General features: G+C 40.0%; 1 protein-coding gene across 3 annotated transcripts in view; it reads left to right on the top strand.

Annotated features, from left to right (window-relative positions):
- KIF5A (kinesin family member 5A) overlaps nucleotides 1-21,726 on the top strand; it is a 209,377-nt gene that overhangs the window by 152,857 nt on the left and 34,794 nt on the right. For 2 of the 3 annotated variants that reach the window (XM_089681366.1, XM_089681383.1), the window contains exons 17-23: nucleotides 1,599-1,716; nucleotides 5,267-5,331; nucleotides 10,196-10,305; nucleotides 11,616-11,717; nucleotides 13,605-13,665; nucleotides 13,751-13,822; nucleotides 16,812-16,916. In XM_089681366.1, the coding sequence (XP_089537492.1) occupies nucleotides 1,599-1,716; nucleotides 5,267-5,331; nucleotides 10,196-10,305; nucleotides 11,616-11,717; nucleotides 13,605-13,665; nucleotides 13,751-13,822; nucleotides 16,812-16,916 (633 nt within the window). The remainder of the gene's footprint in view (nucleotides 1-1,598; nucleotides 1,717-5,266; nucleotides 5,332-10,195; nucleotides 10,306-11,615; nucleotides 11,718-13,604; nucleotides 13,666-13,750; nucleotides 13,823-16,811; nucleotides 16,917-21,726) is intronic. The other variant, XM_089681375.1, reaches the window with a different exon arrangement.

Raw genomic sequence — 21,726 nt, forward strand, 5'->3', positions numbered from 1 at the left:
TTGTTGAACTGGATGGACTTTTGTCTTTTTTCAGCCAGACTAACTGTGTTACCGTGTGTGTGTATAAATGCATGCCTTATTAGTATGTCCCGTTTTTTATTGTAATAATGAAATGAATAATTTTCCTCATAATTGTGAACTAGTCGTACAGTCCTGTGGGAGCTACCATTGCTGACCTTGAAGGAGCATGTTCCAGGGCTGACATCTTTACCCTTCCACATTCATACAATCCAGTGAGAGTGCCAAACAAACATCCAAGAGTCCAGTTCACTGGAAATTTCCATTAAATGTTTTAGATTGCAATATTTGTCTCTCTATCCTATATACACTACTGTAGTACCATTGTACATTAAATTGAAGAAGTATTCATACCCCTTTCCACATTTTGTCATCTTTCAACCAAAAATGCAAGTGTATTTTGAGTGGAAAAAAAATGATAGATGGTTTTCAAAATGTTTTGCAAATAAATATCTGAAAAGTGTGAAGTGCATTTGTATTCAGCCCCCCTGAGTCAATACTTTGTAGAATTTTCCTTTGATCTAAACCATTGTAGCTCTGGCTGTATGTTTAGGGTCATTGTCCTGCTGGAAGGTGAACCTCCGCTCCAGTTTCAGGTTTCTAAGATTGCCCTGTATTTGGCTCCATTCATCTTCCCATCAACTTTGATCAGTTTCCCTGTCCCTGCTGAAGAAAAGCATCCCCACAACATGATGCTGCCACCACCATGTTTTATGGTGGAGATGGTGTGTTCAGGGTGATGTGCAATGTTAGTTTTCGGCCACACATAGCATTTTGCTTTTAGGTCAAAAAGTTAAATTTTGGTCTTATCTGACCAGAGCATGTTCTTCCACATGTTTGCTGTGTCCCTCACATGGCTGCAAACAGGACTTCTTATGGCATTCTTTCAACAATTGATTTCTTCTTGCTACTCTTCTATTATTATTATTATACAGGATTTATATAGTTTGCTCAGTACTTTACAATATAACGGGAGACAATACAGCAACAATACAGTTCAATACAAGAGGGTTAGGATAAAGGCCAGAATTGTGGAGTGCACAACTAATAGTTGTCCTGTAGACAGATTCTCCCACCTGAGCTATGGATCTCTGCAGCTCCTCCAGAGCTACCATGGGCCTCTTGGCTTCTTCTCTGATTAATGCTTTTCTTGCCTTGGCTGTCAGTTTAGGTGGACGGCCATGTCTTGGTAGGTTTGCAGTTCTGCCATACTCTTTCCATTTTCGGATGATGGATTGAATGTTGCTCCATGAGATGTTCAAAGCTTGGGATAGGCTGAATATAAATGCACGCTACACTTTTCAGATATTTACTTGTAAAAAAAAATTTTAAAAGCATTTATCATTTGCCTTCCATTTCACAATTATGTGCCATTTTGTGTTGATCTATCACATAAAATCCCAGTAAAATACATTTATGTTTTTGGTTGTAACATGACAAAATGTGGAAAATTTCAAGAGGTATGCATACTTTTTCAAGGCACTCTATTATAGTGCTGTAAGTAAAATCTGATATAAGACCACCACTGAGTTCATAACACAGAGCGAGAACATAACTTGGCCTTCTCTTCTGTTTCACAGCACGAGGCTAAGATCAGGTCTCTGACAGAGTACATGCACAGTGTAGAACTGAAGAAACGCCAACTGGAGGAATCCTATGATTCTCTGAGTGAAGAACTCGCCAAGATGCAGGCTCAAGGTACTCTGAAGATATTGGTCGCTTTGCTATGTACACTGTGACAGATGAAATAGAAGAATAGAAAATTGTAAAAAGGATCAATTTATTACCATAAAAGAAAAGTGGAAGTCTTTCCCACGGCAGCCAGTCTCATGCTCACGTTTATTTTCCAGCCTGAATTAGATAAATGACAGTAGAAAGCTGACTGATACAGATAACACATCCAATTTCCCTAAAAAGACAAAAAAGTCTAAATAAAGTCCGAAGCTGGTATAATATAGAACACAAATTTGAGAGAATGGAACGATCATTTATTTTTCTAATGGTTACTAATGGTTACTTTGCTCAATTCAAGTATCGATATCCAATTCTTCATGGAAGAAAAATGGATGGTCATGTTTGAAAATTTTGTTTAAATGAATTATTTTGTAAGCATGAATAGTGAAAACGACAAAAAAAGCATGTGTAACCCAGATTAAGCAAAAAAAATTATACTTTATTGCTGAAAACGAATGAAAATACGCAGATGATAGGTGGAAAGTTTTTGAGACAGTGTTGGGTGAATTACATGCGCCATCAAACTATCATTACTCTTTTCAAATGATCCTTTGTTCAATTTTCTAACTATCTATGGCCAGCTTGAGAGTGACAAAATATAAATAAAATCTATGGTTTAAAGTGACTATAAAGTCTAAGTTTAGACTTTAGAACTACTTTAGCTTTTAATAAATTCCTTCCAAGGGAGCCATTTTAATTAAACCAAGACAAAAGAACAGAACATTGACATTGATGTTAATAGAAACTAATAAGGTGTCACCTTGCAATTTATAAAAAATGAAAGAGGAATTCTTGCTGGTGGGCATGTGACAGCTTTCATTTTGTGTTCATTTTCTATTTTGGTTTTAATGAATCAGTCCCATTGCGGCTCTGTTGACACCTACTTTAGTTTTGCATTGGCACTGCTATTCTAAATAAATGGCAGTACAAAGCGCTGTACCAGGCTAAGTGTTGTGGGTTACCAGGCATTGTGGTAATGTCTGCTAAAATGTGTGTTCCCTCAACACACACATGAAGCCAGCCTATTCATTTGTCCTGCATGGTTAAGATGCCACATATAAGCAAGCTTAATTACCACACTTCAAAAATATGTTACCCCAACATTTCATATTTCTGATTTGTGTCTGTTGTACCACGTTCTTGTGTTAAAAAATATTCTGTTTTCTTTGCGTTGCTTGCTTTGTGTAAAATATCTGGTGATTCAGAATGTCCCCCTTCTTACCTATTTCACGCTAGACATGAGAGCACATCCATCACAGCATGGTCAGTTTTCTGGCTGTGCTGGGAGAATAGCCTACCTGTCCTCCAATAGTCAAACTTATGCTGACATTCTCTCCTGCACAGCCATTCACTGGGAAGATCAGTGTATTGCTTTTGCCCTGATGCAGCTGAGAACAGAGATGTGATCACTTATAAAAAAAAAAATGGAAAAAGGGTAGTTAGAATGTTTTTTCAATGTATATATATATATATATATATATATATATATATATATATATGTATAAACACACGTTTGCCTTTTATTTCTATTTTAAGCTGAATGGGTTGCTTTACAAGGTGAGGGTTGACATATACTTTAAAATCAGAATTTCACAAATGCTAGTTGCCTCAAATGAGGTAAGACTGCAGTGATTCTTTGCACACCAGAAATTGACCTGGGGGTGTATGCATAGGACTAGTACAGTCCAATCTGTAGCATCATCTTATAATAAGTAATAATGGCAGATGCTGGGATTGTCATGTCTTTGTTTATCACAGGGGATATGTGATGTTTTCACCTTGTCACTTTGAATGATATACAGTCAGGTCCATAAATATTGGGACATCGACACAATTCTAACATTTTTGGCTCTATACACCACCACAATGGATTTGAAATGAAACGAACAAGATGTGCTTTAACTGCAGACTGTCAGCTTTAATTTGAGGGTATTTACATCCAAATCAGGTGAACGGTGTAGGAATTGCAACAGTTTGCCTATGTGCCTCCCACTTGGTAAGGGACCAAAAGTAATGGGACAATTGGCTTCTCAGCTATTCTATGGCCAGGTGTATGTTATTCCCTCATTATCCCAATTACAATGAGCAGATAAAAGGTCCAGAGTTCATTTCAAGTGTGCTATATGCATTAGGAATCTGTTGCTGTCAACTCTCAAGATGAGATCCAAAGAGCTATCACTATCAGTGAAGCAAGCCATCATTAGGCTGAAAAAACAAAACAAACCCATCAGAGAGATAGCAAAAACATTAGGTGTGGCCAAAACAACTGTTTGGAACATTCCTAAAAAGAAGGAACGCACCGGTGAGCTCAGCAACACCAAAAGACCTGGAAGACCACAGAAAACAACTGTGGTGGATGACCGAAGAATTCTTTCCCTGGTGAAGAAAACACCCTTCACAACAGTTGGCCAGATCAAGAACACTCTCCAGGAGGTAGGTGTATGTGTGTCAAAGTCACCAATCAAGAGAAGACTTCACCAGAGTGAATACAGAGGGTTCACAACAAGATGTACACCATTGGTGAGCCTCAAAAACAGTAAGGCCAGATTAGAGTTTGCCAAACGACATCTAAAAAAGCCTTCACAGTTCTGGAACAACATCCTATGGACAGATGAGACCAAGATCAACTTGTACCAGAGTGATGGGAAGAGAAGAGTATGGAGAAGGAAAGGAACTGCTCATGATCCTAAGCATACCACCTCATCAGTGAAGCATGGTGGTGGTAGTGTCATGGCGTGGGCATGTATGGCTGCCAATGGAACTGGTTCTCTTGTATTTATTGATGATGTGACTGCTGACAAAAGCAGCCGGATGAATTCTGAAGTGTTTCGGGCAATATTATCTGCTCATATTCAGCCAAATGCTTCACAACTCATTGGACGCCGCTTCACAGTGCAGATGGACAATGACCCAAAGCAGACTGCAAAAGCAACCAAAGAGTTTTTTAAGGGAAAGAAGTGGAATGTTCTGCAATGGCCAAGTCAGTCACCTGACCTGAATCCGATTGAGCATGCATTTCACTTGCTGAAGACAAAACTGAAGGGAAAATGCCCCAAGAACAAGCAGGAACTGAAGACAGTTGCAGTAGAGGCCTGGCAGAGCATCACCAGGGATGAAACCCAACGTCTGGTGATGTCTATGCGTTCCAGACTTCAGGCTGTAATTGACTGCAAAGGATTTGCAACCAAGTATTAAAAAGTGAAATTTTGATTTATGATTATTATTCTGTCCCATTACTTTTGGTCCCTTACCAAGTGGGAGGCACATATGCAAACTGTTGTAATTCCTACACCGTTCACCTGATTTGGATGTAAATACTCTCAAATTAAAGCTGACAGTCTGCAGTTAAAGCACATCTTGTTCGTTTCATTTCAAATCCATTGTGGTGGTGTATAGAGCCAAAAATGTTAGAATTGTGTCAATGTCCCAATATTTATGGACCTGACTGTATGTCAGAGATGTTGTGATTCACTGAAAATGATGTATAATCAGCACTGTCACTTTCACTTGGCAGAAAATGTGACTGAAGTAGCAGCAAAGGATAAGGAGCAGGATGAGGTGGAAGCCCACGAGGTTAAGGTCAGCATTCTTGTGTCATTAGTCAAATCAATCTGTTATAAATATAGTAAAGTTTATTGATGATATACCACACAAATATTCTAGAACTGAGCTCTAATCAGTGATAGAACACACACTTTCTGATTTTCTATTACTCTGATCAGCACATTTATAAACGCATTCAGAACATAATCTGAAGATCTGACAACATCACACTGAGTCTTGTTTAGGAAAATGTTCAGAACTAGAACTGTCTGTGCTGTCCATAGCAACCAGTCAGTTTCTCTATTTCATGAATTAAAACACAAATGGAGGAATGTAATGGCTTGCTATGGTTCACCATCCAAATCATTGGCTGCACACCAAAGATGTTCAACTCCAGCCAATACCAGGACACCGCTTATACCCACCCAAAGCCATGACCACAGTGTGTTTCACCCACATCAGGTCTTATTCACAGGGATCACTGTGCTGTGGTTGCAATAAACATTGGCTGGAGTTCAGTCTCTTCAATGTGAGGCCCATTTTTAGGATGGTGAACTACAGTGCAGGAAGAGTGGTTTCCAGAGCCTTGGCACCCAGCTGATTGCAGGGAATTAAAGAGGATACAGGCTGGCCTGTGAGGTGTGAATGGGGTTGGGTTTGTCTAACAGTATGCTTGCTATGGTTGATATGGAAAGATCTTCCTTCAGACATCTTCTTGGTAACAAGTATCCGGTTATATTATTAACATACAACTATAAACAAAATCAAAAGTGACATATGTGCTGCAGTCTGTGGCTAGCATTAACAGAGGAGTTTTTTTAGTCTCCCTGAAATATCCTTTTTTTACCCGTTGATCCAGCCAGTCAATCTGTTACTTTTCTGTTTCTTTTAACTGGGTCATAATGCTGTGCTCCCTTCTAAAAAAAAAAGCACAGTAGCCTTGTAATAACGGGGGGTATGGATAGCTCTGAAAAGGGATCCACAGGGGAATTCTCAATCCAAGCTGGTTTTTACAGGCAGCTCAGAAGTGATATGCTTCCACCTGGACACCTGTATTTTGGGTGGAGGGGGACCTGCAGTACTGCATCACAACTGCAAGCATTGAACGTGGTTGCAGCACAGTCTGGCAGTACCACCTGCCAAAAGCGACATGTTGTATAAAACATTCTGCTCTGTGACTGCTGCAATGTGTACTGGCAGGATCAACAGATAATAAAACTATGTTGTCACCAGATCCCCATCAGACTATATATCATTAAACATTGAATCCCTATTCAACCTAATAAAAGACAGAATTCAAACATGGGCAAGACGTTCTGGTTCCCACTGATGTGATTTCAGATGTGAATCGGGATCTCACTGAACTGCAAGACAAGGGAAATAACATTGGTTCCCATGGAGCTTGTTCATACCAATGCAGCACAGCTGCAATCTGACCTTGGGAAAGGGTTCTCTGCTTCTTTGGTGCAATGCAATGCATTTCTGTGGACCATAGACTTAAATGGAAACACTTTCAAATTGCTTATCTGTCCTATTGTGATACGATCATAGCATGTTTTCTTCCAGTCTTTGCTCTCATTCTTGGCCAGCACAGAAATTGTAGCCAGGGCTGTGGATAAGGGGGTACCACCAGTCCTCCTGTACGGGGCCCAGGAAAGCAGGGGGGCCCAGGCTGCTGGGTGAATCAGATGTGGACAGTGAGGGTGATCGGCATAGCGGGGTGGGCAGTTACTGGAACCGATACCCTGTATGCTCTCTCTGCAGCAGCTGAAAACTGGCTTCTTCTCCTCTCCCTCCCACTGGCTTTCAGCTGCTGCAAAGGGAGTCATACAGGGGATTGGTTCCAGTAATTGCCCCCTGTCACACTCATCATCCTTCCTGTGCACCATATGTTTCCCCTTGCTGCCTAGCCCCCCTTGTGTGCCCCCACTACCACAGTCCTACCAGCTTCCCTCCTCTCCATTCTACCAGCAGCTGCAAGCACACAATAGGATCCTTCAGGATGGAGAATGGGGGAAGGGTCCAGTAAATATGTCACTTTTACCAGCCCCCTCCTTTCCTGAATGAGCAGAATGAGTGGTCGGTACCAATCACTCACTGTGTTCATTAATAACTGTAGCATAGTATAGAGTGTTTTTTCGGGTGGTGGGCCCTGTCAGGGTGGCTGTATGGGGCCCCGTGGTTTCTAACAGCAGCCCTGATTGTAGCCGTCAAAATTGCATCAAGCCTCACTGCAACTTCACTGAAAATCGGATCAAAGTTATAATGCATCAGTGTGAATCTAGCCTTAGGGGTAGTCAGTTTAATTAAGAGGATCTTACTGCCCAGGATTCTATGTATTCTCAGGCATTCCCTCATATATGTACCTCTTAATTTCTCTAAGATTATGGACACCTTGCTTCAGTCCTTCGTCTTCAATAATTTGTCTTCGTCTTAGAGGGTTCAGCACTCCCATACTTTAGCTTATATAACCTTGCCACTCAACTGTCTCCTCTCTATCATGTAGATAAATCCAATCATTTCTGCTATGTATCCCTAGTTTGCAAATCTTCCACGTCTGCCACTCTACAACATCTGTGTGTTGTGTTAAGAGGGGTCCAGGGATCCATTGCAGATGATTTTCAAACTAGTATTCTTTACCACCACAAACGGGTTTGTTACTTGGCTATGATCAAATCAAATACCCCAATGGTTCACACTTTCTCCCCCCTCTAGCATAACAATCATTTACCTGAGCTTCTAACAGTACCCGATTGAGATTTGTGGGCCTCTAAGGGCATATACCATATCCATCATGTGGTTTACGCGTTAGTGTTGAAGGATGAATTTACACTGCCAAACTGTATGCTATTCTCCTATCTCCAACTGCATCATGCACTACAAGCCCAATTCCTCAGCACATACCTGATACCTACACCCATTCCTACAATGGAGGTTATAAATGGCAGTGACCCCAAAAAACTTACTTCTACATTTTTCAATGTACTACCTCCCCCTTCGCCTCCAAAATTACCTGTTCTCCCAAAACCTCCTAGGAAGTAGACGTAGATGATCTAGATGATGTGGAATCGGGTGAAGCTCTAGATAATTTCAGACTGGTGTACCTTAAGATTTTGGATCATTTCACACAACTATACTTCCTGCATAGGGCTTATTTAATTCCAATATGTATTTCCAAATTCCACCCCATGCACAGTCCTCTATGCCAGATGTGTTTACTCATCCAGATATATTTAATCATATTCTGTGGGATTTTCTTAAGATTCAGGGTTTTGGATACAAATGATAATATTTTTACATGACAAAATGGGATCCCCCTTGTCCTTGAACCCCAAACAACGTTTATTGGGACTTTATCCCGGTTCAGATAAATTCATGAGTATGTTCTTGCATATTTACAGCCAGAAAATGGATAGCTCATAGTAGGATGCAGGCTCTCCCTCCCACCCTCCAAGCCTGGATAGCTAAAAATAACACCTCCCTACCCTATAAAAATGTAATATATAGTTTATAAACAGGGGGTGTTCTTCTAAGCATTATAAGATATGGGATCACTGGTGCAGTCACCTGATACATGCTTATGACCCTCTATTTAACCTACCTGATTGCATGGAATATATCATCTGTCCTTCCTGAACTTACTACAAGCTGGTGTTGTACTTTTATGAAAAGTAAAACCATACCCAGCCAATGGTTTACCTGAATTTCTTTTGCCTAAACTGTAACAGTGATTTTATTGCTTGCTGATTCTGATTCTTCACATAATGTGAAGTACCGGTACATAATGTGGTCTATGCATATTACTCTCTATTGTGTCTAGTTGGATAACTACTTAATGGAACATTTGTAGTCATTTGTATTGTACTCTATTGTATTTTCTATTTCCATGTAATAACTTTTCATTTAAGAAGTTATTCTTTAGGGCTTGTTCACACCATGGCGCAGAGACCTTAAGTTTTTCTGCACAGGTTCTGCAAAGGCATCTTGAAATCAATTGTTCTCTATGTGTCCTATTCACACCACAACACTAGTATCACATGCAGATTTTGTGAGCAGGAATCTGCAACATGTATAAAACTCATTGAAGTGCTCTTGAAAACTGATGTAAATTGATGCCTCTGCAAGTGAAATCTGTGCATCAGTTTCCATAATTTTTTTGCACGTATGGTGTGAACGAGGCCCTAAAATAAAAAAACTTTGTTACAAGGAATACTCAGGTAAAAACAAAAACTGCTTTTTTATTGATACTGACTGGCAGAATAATGTCATGTTTTATTTCGCCCATAGTTCTACTTTAATTGTGCTGCAGGACAAAAAAGGTGTGCTTTTTAGTTTATAATGTAGGAAATGCTGCCATCTCATCTTAGGGTAGGTTCACAGTAGTGTACTTCTGCATGCCTCATTTGTGTGGGAATAGAAGTTCATTCATTTGAACAGGCTGCTGTGCCTGCATTTACCTGCAGGAAAAAGGTTCCTGCACCTTTTTTAAAACACGCCCACATGGAAACCTTTTGGCACTTTGACACCATGAATACATGTGTGCGGGAAACTGCACCGTGCTTATCAGTGTGTAGGGTGCCATTAAGAGTTAATGCCATCTCCATGCATTTTCTTTAAAGCACCACGTTCGTGTGTGGCTGCATGCAGGTACGGGAATGCGTGTGATTTACGCACATTTCCACATCCGCACTAATGAGAACCTAGCATAGAGACTGGTAAGCTACGATATATTACATTTTCGTTTTTTGGGTTTCGATACACTTACTGTTTAGATAAAGAATTAATGGAACTGCATTAATTTGGCATTTTCAGTACATTTTGACAACACTCAGTACTTGGTTCAGGTTTGAGTGCATAGTGAAATGTAAGGTTCACATTTAGCTATATTTCTTTGCTTCAGAAGGTTCTGGAGATGCAGATGGAAAGCCATCGTGAGGCCCATCATAAACAATTGGCGCGTCTCCGTGATGAGATAAATGAGAAACAGAAGATCATCGACGAGCTCAAAGAGTAAGATCTGATATGAATTGTTGGAATTTTATTTATATCATGTTGCAATGACATGTAATTCTACTGCAATCATATCGTTTTTTTCTTACATGGTTTATATAAGTAGAGGTCACAGTGTATGCCAATAGTAAGAAACTTTAAAATTGCAAAACAAAATACTACAGTAAAAGTCCTATTTAAAACGTTTACTTCTGGAAATGTGAGTTTCCTGGCTATAATGTTGATCCCTTGCCTTCAGTACTTTATAGTCACTGATGTAGCTTAAGTTTGGAAGGTATGAAAGAAATAAGTCAGAAAGCCTTGTATGTATATTTACCTTTATTCATAACAGTGACTTAACAAATGGAAGCGGAAAGGTCATAATGACAGCCAGGCAACTAACATTTGTAGAAAGGAAAACAAGGTTTGTCAGCCTCTATCTTTCTTTCTTAGCAGGTTTCCTTTACTACTACTTTGTTGCTGTGACAATTTAGCAAGTACTTTATGCATTAGGCTGGACATACGTGGATCAAAATTCAGCCGGTTCATCAGGGACCCGCTGAATTTCGATCCATGTATGGGCACCCTGGTTGTACACTGTCAGTCAACTTGTGGACAACCAGCCTGTTGGGTTTTTCCCGAAAGACTAATGCTGCCACTATAGCTGAAAACACTAATTATGTTCTGCCAGGGATTCCCCAGAAATTTTTGTTTCCTTCCACCTGTGGAAGAAAATTGCCTGTCTTAGTAAAGATTGTCTTGGAAGCTCACACCATTTTCAGTTTATGTATTGATTCAGGTTATTCTGGGGTTTATTTACTAAAGCTGGAGAGTACAAAATCAGGCTCACATCTGCATAGAAACCAATCAGCTTCCAGGTTTTATTGCCAAAGCTTAATTGAACAAGCTGATTTTATTATTATTATTATTATACAGGATTTATATAGCGCCAACAGTTTGCTGAGCGCTTTACAATATAACGGGAGACAATACAGCATCAACACAGTTCAATACAAGAGGGTTAGGAGGGCCCTGCTACTTGCACTGTTAGCAGGTGATTGGCTACAATGCACATCTGGGCTTGATTGTGCACTCTCCAGTTTTAGTAAATTAACCCCATTTCGTGAACATTTATGTTTTGCAAAATTTGCCTTCAACAGTGTTTTATTTACACCACTGCTGTATGCCTTCAGTTTTATGGCCACTTAGGTTTTTGGCTACAACTGCACTAAACAATAACCGCTAACATGAACATGTGATGAGTATCTGATTTAATGAAAGAGGAATACAATATTTGGTAAATTTAATTTTTGTGCCTGTTTTCTTCTCAGTTTGAACCAGAAGCTGCAGCTGGAGTTGGAGAAGCTCAGAGCTGACTACGAGAAGCTGAAAAGTGAGGAACACGAGAAGAGCAACAAGCTGCAGGAGCTGACGTTAGTACCGTTTCAGTCCTCACTAGTATTAGTATCTTGTTCTTCTGAAGATCTATGGATCCATACCAGGGGTGTCAAACTGGCAGCCCTCCAGCTGTTACCAAACTACAAGTCCCATGAGGCATTGCAAGATTAACAGTTACAAGCATGACTCTGAAAGGCAGAGGCATGATGGGACTTGTAGTTTTGCAACAGCTGGAGGGCCGCCAGTTTGACACCCCTGATCTAGAGATTTATGATGCCCAACCGACAGTCCAGGGACCAAGTGTAACTCTTCAAACATAGCCTAGCCTTGCTGACCTTCTGTTTGATTTTATTATAGTGTAGGGAACAAATAAAGGTGAATTAAAACCGATGAATCACGGTGTTGATCTGTGGAGGCCACACAGCCCACAGTTGTTATCTGTTTGAAGAGCCCGAAATAGTAAAAGGTACAAAGATAATCAAAAGAAAGATGTCAAGTCTCTGAAGCGTTCATAGCTATTCAATCTTTTTTGGCACACAGTTTTAGGTCAGAACTCCATTGCCTTCAAGTGCTGGAGCCTTTCCATCTTTCTTCATTTTACCAGTTGGAGATACATTTTTAGCAAATCATATTGAATCAAAATTAGGAGTGAGCTAAACAAAAACTAAATTTTTCAGTTTTGGCTGCATACTGGGAGTTAGAAACTTACACAGCAATATTTTCCAACTGGAGTTCCTGATTTTGTGCATCTTAGACTTGTTGCTACTTAATCTGCAAAGTAAAATACATTTAGTAGTAAGGCCCTGTTCACACAGACATTAAAAATGGGTAGTTGGGTTGCATTTTTAACCAGTTTCCCTACCACCTACCAATGCCACTCACGATTGGTAAAACGGGAATGAATGAAGATGTACACTTGGCAGTGTTAGCATTGTGGAGTTGACCGTTTGTAAACTCCTTCACTCACTTCTGTTGAAATGCACTGCAAGTCCACCATAAACACACTGTAAACATGGCGCTGATGCAGAGTGTGAAAAGTGATCATTTTACATTTTAAAACTATAAAAAATAAAACAAAAATATCTCACCTGGCTTTTGTGCAGCGTCTCTTGGCATGACTTCTGAACATTTGTACAACATGTCAGAAATACCTCTGCAACATGTCAGAAATGCCTGTGCAACATGTCAGAAATGCCTGTGCAACATGTCAGAAATGCCTGTGCAACATGTCGAAATTCTTGTTAAAAGCTTTTTAAAATGCAACACTTTTGTGAACTTAGCCTAAAAGTATGATCTAATAGAAAAAAAAAATAATTTGCACATAAAGTGCAGTGCGCTGGCCGCAGATCCTGTAAGGAGAGCTGTGGAAGGTGTATTTCTCTAAAGCCATTTTGACCATTTATAACTTTATGGTCCAACATATTTGGTGTTTTGGCCTTTATCATTGGTGATTCATGGTGGTGGAGTGTGTTGAATTCATGAAGGTGCACTTATAAATGGATGAATCACATATATTCTTTCTGCACTTCTTCAAATTCGTGAAGTATTATAATCATTTGAAACACTGTGGACTCTATTAAGCACATGGATTGTGTATGGTTGTATGATTTGTAAATAATTATCCTAACTTTTTTCATTTTATTAAAGTATTAGCGGTTGTCACAGGCAGTCAGAGCCAGGAAGTGAGGTGCAGAAATCTTGCCAATGGAGATATAGATTGAGAAAAAAAAAATTCCTCACATTCTGTTTTTGACATGCTGAAATATAACAAAACTGATAACCTCAACAGGTGCGAGAAGCAGGGAAAAGCAAGCTGCACTAAGATACCATTGTTGTTTTTTTAGAACCTGCAGAGTGTTGGTTTTCTCTAATTATTGTGAAATAATTATTCCATATATTTTAAATGTTTTTTTTGCTGATAGATTTCTGTACGAGAAACACGAGCAGTCCAAGCAGGATCTTAAAGGGCTCGAGGAGACTGTTGTAAGTGTTTGTCTTTTTTTCTGCTATTGTAATGTTTGTGATCCTGTTTGTATCAATTTACTGTCATGTTGTAATATTTTTCAAGGCACGTGAACTCCAGACCCTCCACAATCTTCGGAAGCTTTTTGTTCAAGACGTCACATCTCGAGTCAAGAAAGTAAGTTATTTTGTAACACTTCATGCATTCGTGATTAATAAAAGTTATATTTTTTAAAGTAATTATAAGGCTCCATTCTTAAATTGCCTTTCAAATAGAAGTCCTGTTAATTAATGTGTGTTTGGATGATATCCATGGGTTACAATGCATCGTGTTTTTAAAAAGTAGTATTACAGAGCTCAATAAATGTAACATAGAAGGACTGATATCTTACTGTAGATACAGTATACAGGTACCAGCATCCCAGCAAATTTGCAATATATCAGAAGTACAGTCTACAGGACTTTAGCTACCAAACTCTTGAGGACTCTTTTTTTAAGAATTCATCATTTTATTATAGATAAATAAGTTAAAAAGTATATATATATATTGTAAAAACTTACTGCAGCTCTGTGCTCACATCACATACTGTATAAAGGGCCGTGGATAAGGGGGGTACCACCAGTCCTCATGTACGGGGCCCAGGCCAGCAGGGGGGCCCAGGCAGCTGGGTGAATTAGTTGTAGGCAGGGATGATGATTGGTATGGTAGGAGGAGGTAATTACTGGAACCGATCCCCTGTATGACGATCTCTGCAGCAGCTGAAAGCTGGCTTCTTCTCTCCCTCCCGCTGACTTTCAGCTGCTGCAGAGAAACCCATACAGGGGATCAGTTCCAGTAATTGCCCCCTTTGTGTGCTCACTCCCACAGTGCTGTCAGCTTCCCTCCTATCCTTTCAACAGCTGCAGGCACATAATAAGATCTTTCGGGATGGAGAGTGGGGAAAGGGTCCAATAAATACACCCCATCTATCAGCTCCTTTCTTTCCCAAATGAACACAATGAGTGATCAGTACCAATCGCTAACTGTGTACATTCATAACTGAAGCATTGTAAACTATGTTTTTTTTGGAAGGGGGGGCCCTACCAGGTTGCTGTATGGGGCCCCTTGGTTTCTAACAGCAGCCCTGACTGTATACCACCATGTTGTAAGCTTAAAGGATAAGTTCACCTTTTTAAACAAGTTACATGGTACACCCATATTCAAATGCACTGGCCCCTGCACTTAACCAACCCCCAGTCCCCTTTTTTACAGCAGGCGGGGATCTTCTCCCCCTGCTTGCTTTCACAAGGAAAGAAAAAATACAGGCATGCAGGTCTCTGCCCGCCCGACCATGTCTTTCATTCACAGTGTTCTGACAGCCTTTGTGGCTGGCGGCTTGTAGTGCTCAATGAACTATCAGGGCGCTGTTGAATGCTCTAGGTAGTTCATTGAGCTTCCTGTCAGAGTTTAACTGCCTGCCTGTATCAGAGGTACGAGCAGACAGCTACACAGACAATCTGCAGGACCATAGCATTATACTTATGATCTGCTGATCGTGGGTTCAATGCTTTACAGGTGCCTAACATAAAAAATAATAAATGCATATTTTTATCTGAAAAAAATGTGCATTTATTACATTTTGTAAAAGTCAACCTATCATTTAACCAATTGCCCTCCAGAGGATTTACCCCCCTTCCTGACCAGGCCATTTTTGCGCTATGGCGCTGTGTTACTTTAACTGACAATTGCACGGTCATGCAACGCTGCACCCAAATGAAATTTGCGTTCTTTTTTCCTACAAATAGAATTTTCTTTCGTTGATATTTGATCGCCTAAGTGGGTTTTATTTTTTGCACTATAAAAAAAGACCAACAATTTTAAGAAAATATTTTTGACTTTTTACTATGAAACATGTCCAATAAAAAAATATTAAAGATCTAATTTCGTCATAAATTTAGGCCAAAATGTATTCTGCTACATGTCTTTGCTAAAAAAAATCCCAATACCTGTAATTTAATTGGTTTATGTGAAAGTTATAGCGTTTACAAATGGCAGTATTTATAGTGGAATTTTTTTATTTATTTTTACTAGTAATGGTGGCGATCAGTGACTTATAGTGGGACTGAGGGACTGACATTGGGGGGGAATTGACTTGGTGTCACTGACATCCCCAGTGATACCAATACAGTGATCAGTGCTAATAAAAAACACTGACATTGTACTAATGACACTGGGCAGGAAGGGAGTTAACATGTGGGGCGATCAAAGGGTTAACTGTGTGCTGTGTGCCATTTTACATAGTGTGCTGTGCGTGTGCTTCACTGTAAGCACACTGCTTTGTATGGCTGTGGTATGCACAGCCATACAAAGCAGTGTGCAGGAGCTGACAGGGGAGAGAACTGTATTGTTTACAAACAGTTCTTCCCCCCGTCGGGGGATGCTCCGCAATCTCCGGGCGCCGGCGAGTAATCATCAGTCCGGACCCAGTGATTGACAACCGAGGCTGCGAATGGCGGCGCAGGTAGGGCACGTGCTCACCTCGCATGTGCCCCTTACCCGGACCTGCAAAATCACACATATATATATACCGTATATATATATATATATATATGTGCTTTTGCACCTGTGTTGCCCTGTAGCAGTACTTTTGCTATATGGCAGACGGTAAGCAGTTAACCATGCAATATTACAATGATCACTATATCAGTACAACACTAAACAACAATGGTGAGAGACTCAGTGAGCCATCACCTCTATGCATTTCGTTAGCAGAAACTCAACTTCAGCAGATGATGAGGTAGGTAAAACAGTAGCTAAAATCAAGTGGTTAGGAAAACAACATGAATAAAGGCAATCACCAATGAGGAGAAGCAAGAGGAGTCCAAGAGGGATCATGTAAGGAACACTACTGCATCCCATCCCACACCCAGTAGTATAGTGTTGTTGCAGCAATAAAGCATAATAGTTACTAATTTGCCCAATGCCTGTTTAAAAGGTTTTTATTCTTCATATCCTGAGTACAACATGTGTTCCCATCAGATGGGTTTTGCATTCCCATACAAGTGTATGGGAATGCAAAGCTCACTCAAGAACCAAAGGACATTGTTGGATGTGACAGTAGACTTTGTTAGTAGAACAGACATTTGTGAATGGGCTGTTTTGCTCAATAAAAATGTTTTCTTTTTAGAGTGCTGAGATGGAACCCGAGGATAGTGGGGGGATTCACTCCCAGAAGCAGAAGATTTCCTTTCTTGAGAACAACCTGGAGCAACTTACAAAGGTTCACAAACAGGTAAGTGTGTCTTTATACATCTGACCATGCTAGCAAAGAGCTGATAAGAAGCTTGCTTGTGCTATGACGGTCCAGCTTACCATACACTGCTTCATCCATTATCAAGAAAGAAACATTATTGTAAACCACTTCAAGGGAGAAGATCAAATATTGTCTATACCTTTCTGGGGGTCTATTCAATAAAGAAGTGCAGTTAAGGTATAAAGTCTTGTAATTCATAGAGAGAAATCAATTTCCAGTATATTTCAAGAGTCACTGTTGCTTCATAAGGGCTCATTTAGAGGTCTAGAGGTGCAGAATTGTGTGTGTTTAAGTGCCCAGTAGTGAAGGGTGTTTCAACAGCTGCAGCCAGCAGCCTGCTAAGACAGACTGCATACAGGATTTAGCATCCATCCCTGCAAAGATATAAATGCTTGGAAGTGCCCACATGGAAGTAAAATATACTTGAAATATATTTTAAAAATATTCTTCACAAATATATTGACATATATTTGAAATGCTACAATTTTGGCCATATTCAATATATTTCAAAATATATTTCAATAAATATATATATATATATATATACAGGTGAAACTCAAAAAAATTTGAATATCGTGCAAATGTTCATTTATTTCAGTTATGGAACTTAAAAGGTGAAACTAATATATGAGATAGACTCAATACATGCAAAGCATGATAGTACAAGCTGTGATTTATCATAATTGTGATGATTATGGCTTACAGCTCATGAAAACCCCAAATCCACAATCTCAGAAAATTAGAATATTGTGAAAAGGTGCAATATTCTAGGTTCAAAGTGTACCACTCTAATCAGCTAATTAAGCCATAACACCTGTAAAGGGTTCCTGAGCCTTTAAATGGTCTCTCAGTCTGGTTCAGTTGGAATCACAATCATGGGAAAGACTGCTGACCTGACAGTTGTGCAGAAAACCATCATTGACGCCCTCCATAAGGAGGGAAAACCTCAAAAGGTAATTGCAAAAGAAGTTGTATGTTTCCAAAGTGCTGTATCAAAGCACATTAATAGAAAGTTATGTGGAAGGGAAAAGTGTGGAAGAAAAAGGTGCACAAGCAGCAGGGATGACCGAAGCCTGGAGAGGATTGTCAGGAAAAGGCCATTCAAAAGTGTTGGGGACTTTCACAAGGAGTGGACTGAGGCTGGAGTCAGTGTATCAAGATCCACCACACACAGACGGATCCTGAGCATGGGCTTCAAATGTCGTATTCCTTTTGTCAAGCCGCTCCTGAACAACAAACAACATCAGAAGCGTCTTGCCTGGGCTAAAGAAAAACAGACCTGGTCTGTTGCTCAGTGGTCCAAAGTCCTCTTTTCTCATGAGAGCAACTTTTGCATCTCATTTGGAAACCAAGGACCCAGAGTATGGAGGAAGAAAGGAGAGGCACACACTGCAAGATGCTTGAAGTCCAGTGTAAAGTTTCCACAGTCTGTGTTGATTTGGGGAGCCATGTCATCTGCTGGTGTTGGTCCGCTGTGCTTCATTAAGTCCAGGGTCATTGCAGCCATCTACCAGGAGATTTTGCAGCACTTCATGCGTCCTTCCACATACAAACTTTATAGGGGATACTGACTTCATTTTCCAGCAGGACTTGGCACCTGCCCACACTGCCAAAAGCACCAAAACCTGGTTCAATGACCGTGGGATTATTGTGCTTGATTGGCCAGCAAACTCGCCTGACCTGAACCCCATAGAGAATCTATGGGGCATTGCCAAGAGAAAGATGAGAGACATGAGACCGAACAATGCAGAAGAGCTGAAGGCCGCTATTGAAGCATCCTGGTCTTCCATAACACCTCAGCAGTGCCACAGGCTGATAGCTTCCATGCCACGCCGCATTGAGGCAGTAATTGCTGCAAAAGGGGTCCAAACCAAGTACTGAGTACATATGCATGCTTATACTTTTCAGAGGTCCGATATTGTTCTATGTACAATCCTTGTTTTATTGATTGCATGTAATATTCTAATTTTCTGAGATTGTGGATTTGGGGTTTTTATGAGCTGTAAGCCATAATCATCACAATTATGACAAATCACGGCTTGAACTATCTTGCTTTGCATGTAATGAGTCTATCTCATATATTAGTATTTATATATTATATTAGTATATTAGTATTGATATATTATATTTAAGATGCATTACTGAAATAAATTAACTTTTGCACGATATTCTAATTTTTCGAGTTTCACCTGTGTGTACATGTATATATATATATATACTGCGTGTTGAAATGTGATTACATTACAAAACATATGAAAAATATTTTTAAAATACATTTCAAATATACTGTATGTCCTTAAAAATACAAATCTACGTTTTTGGAATGCATTTACAAATATATGTAAAAATGTAAAAAATATACTTAAAAACAATTTTCAGATATTTTTCTAATATATAAAAAGTGCATTTCAACATGCAGTATATATATATATGATTTGTATTTTTAAAAATATTGTTCATATGTTTTGTAATGAAATCACATTTCAATATGCAGTATATATTGAAATATATTTTGAAATATATTGAATATGGCCAAAATTGTACCATTTCAAATATATGTCAATATATTTGGGAAAAATATTTTTTTTTAATATATTTTTCTTCCATATGGGTGGGGGAAGAGCTGTAAAGCTGCTCCATCTGTCAGCCTGTTGTTTATCTTTAATAGACTGCAGGCCATGGCTTTGAGGAACACCGATGCCTCCCAGGTACATAAACACAACTCCTCTACATGCTGTACAGGCCTATGTACACATGAGAATGAACCCTAAAAAGTAAACAACACTGCTTTGTATATTGCATGTTCAATACCATTGCAGTTGTCAGAAGTCAAACTTTGCTGACTTGCAGAGCTGGTTCTGCCGCTAAGAATCTTCAGTATCCATCACCTCTGGCTGCATCCCTGTTCGCATGCTGTGGCACCCCACCCCTGTAGCTGGGAAGGGACCCACTAGTGATGTAGCAGCTGTGGGGCAAAAGTCACAATGCACAATACAGAGGCGCAGCCATCTCATGTACCAAAAAGCATCAAATGTTGTAGATTCCTATAAGCAGCTTTAGCTCTGCAAGAGAACAAAGCAAGAGATCTGCTGCAATGAAGTAGATAAAGGAAGTATTATACATTTTAGACAAAGCAATATTTGTTTTCTTTTTTTTATGACGTGACAGTATCAGTTTAAAGCGTATCTGAACACAAAAACTAAAATAAAATATCTTGCAGAATATGGTGTTTAATTTAGTTCTCAAGAACATTTTTTGCAAAATTCAAAAATGCATTGTCCTTGTTGCGCATTAAAGAACCTGATCTTAATTATGTAAACTACTAATACCATTAGTCCACCAAACATAGCTGAAGTCCAGTTTGTGTGACACCTATGGTTGTCATATTGATACAATGGAGAAAAAAAAGCATAAACATGAAAGGATTTATTTACTAAAGCTGAGAGTGCAAAATCAGTCTCACTTCTGCATAGAAACCAATCAGCTTCTAACCTCAGCTTGTTCAATTAGGCCAGGGGTGTCCAAACTTTTTTCAAAGAGGGCCAGATTGGATGAAGTGAACATGGTGGAGGGCCGAACATTTTTCCGAACATTCTTTGAACTATTACAATTAAATGCAAATAAATTATTTTATGCCAAGTTAATTGCAAACGACATACTTTTCATTTCATAACATTAAGATCAACTGACAGCTGAGTTTTCACAATGTATTGAAAATAAATAAAAAAAAAAACTTACCTGCACTAATGTGAAGGGTGAAAAAGGTAGCTGGAGCTGAAGTCTCTGCTCAGCAGCAGGGAGGGGAAGAGAAACACACTTCACGCTGGAAGCCCGGCCCTGACGTCACCGCCCTCTGTCGCTCCCAGCGCGGCGCAGTCACGCATGCGCACTGCTCTCAAGCAGAAGACTGTCTGCCACAGAAGGGAGGGCCGTGCGACAGCCGCATTTACACAGACCTGGGAGAACGCGCCGCAGTCAGGCATGCGCACTGCCCTCTGCTCTAAAGCAGAAGACTGTCTGCCATAGAAGGGAGGGCCGTGGGAGGGCCACATTACACAGGGCAGGGAGGGCTGTTGGAGGGCCATATTAAACCGACCCCCGGGCCGTAAATGGCCCACGGGCCGGACTTTGGACATGCCTGAATTAGGCTTTGGCAATAAAACCTGGCAGCTGATTTGTTTCTATTGCAGAAGTGAGCCTGATTTTGTAAAAAAAATCCCAAAGGGTCAGGCACTGTGTTATTTGCAGGATTACAAGGTGAAAATAAAAGGCAAAAATCCTGAAAAAGAAAACTAATGTAACCAACATATCTCGGGCTAGTTAACTACAAGAAAAAAACTATTCTTCCAGTGTCCCCACATACGCTACAAGGGCTAAATGTGTGTTTTTGCCTAGGTGTGGAGGAATATGGTGTAATACTGACCTTACTCCTTGGTTCAGTGGGGTCCCTGCAGTGGTGTGACCAGTCCCACAAAGCCCTGTCTCTAAGACGCTCCTGGCATTGGTCACACTCCTGCCTCCTCCATGTACAATTCAGAGATAAAAGTCTTGCTTTGTATGTGATGATAGAGAAGGAATGGCCACAGCCCAGAGCACAGTAGGGAGAGGAGGACAGCTCTGGAGCCAACCAGAATGGGGGTAAGATAAGTGAAGCAGACTTTTCTCACCTCCATAGAAATAATTAATATTTAAAACTTGCAATGTAAAGGACCCCACCCACTGAATGGGATTTTGTTATCTTCCAGCCAGGAGTTGGGGTTTAATTATTTGTTTTTGGGTTTAGATATGC

Source organism: Staurois parvus, unplaced genomic scaffold (assembly GCF_062004578.1).
Source record: "Staurois parvus isolate SC_StPar_1 unplaced genomic scaffold, SC_StPar_1.0 ptg000017l, whole genome shotgun sequence".
NCBI classification, from domain to species: domain Eukaryota; kingdom Metazoa; phylum Chordata; class Amphibia; order Anura; family Ranidae; genus Staurois; species Staurois parvus.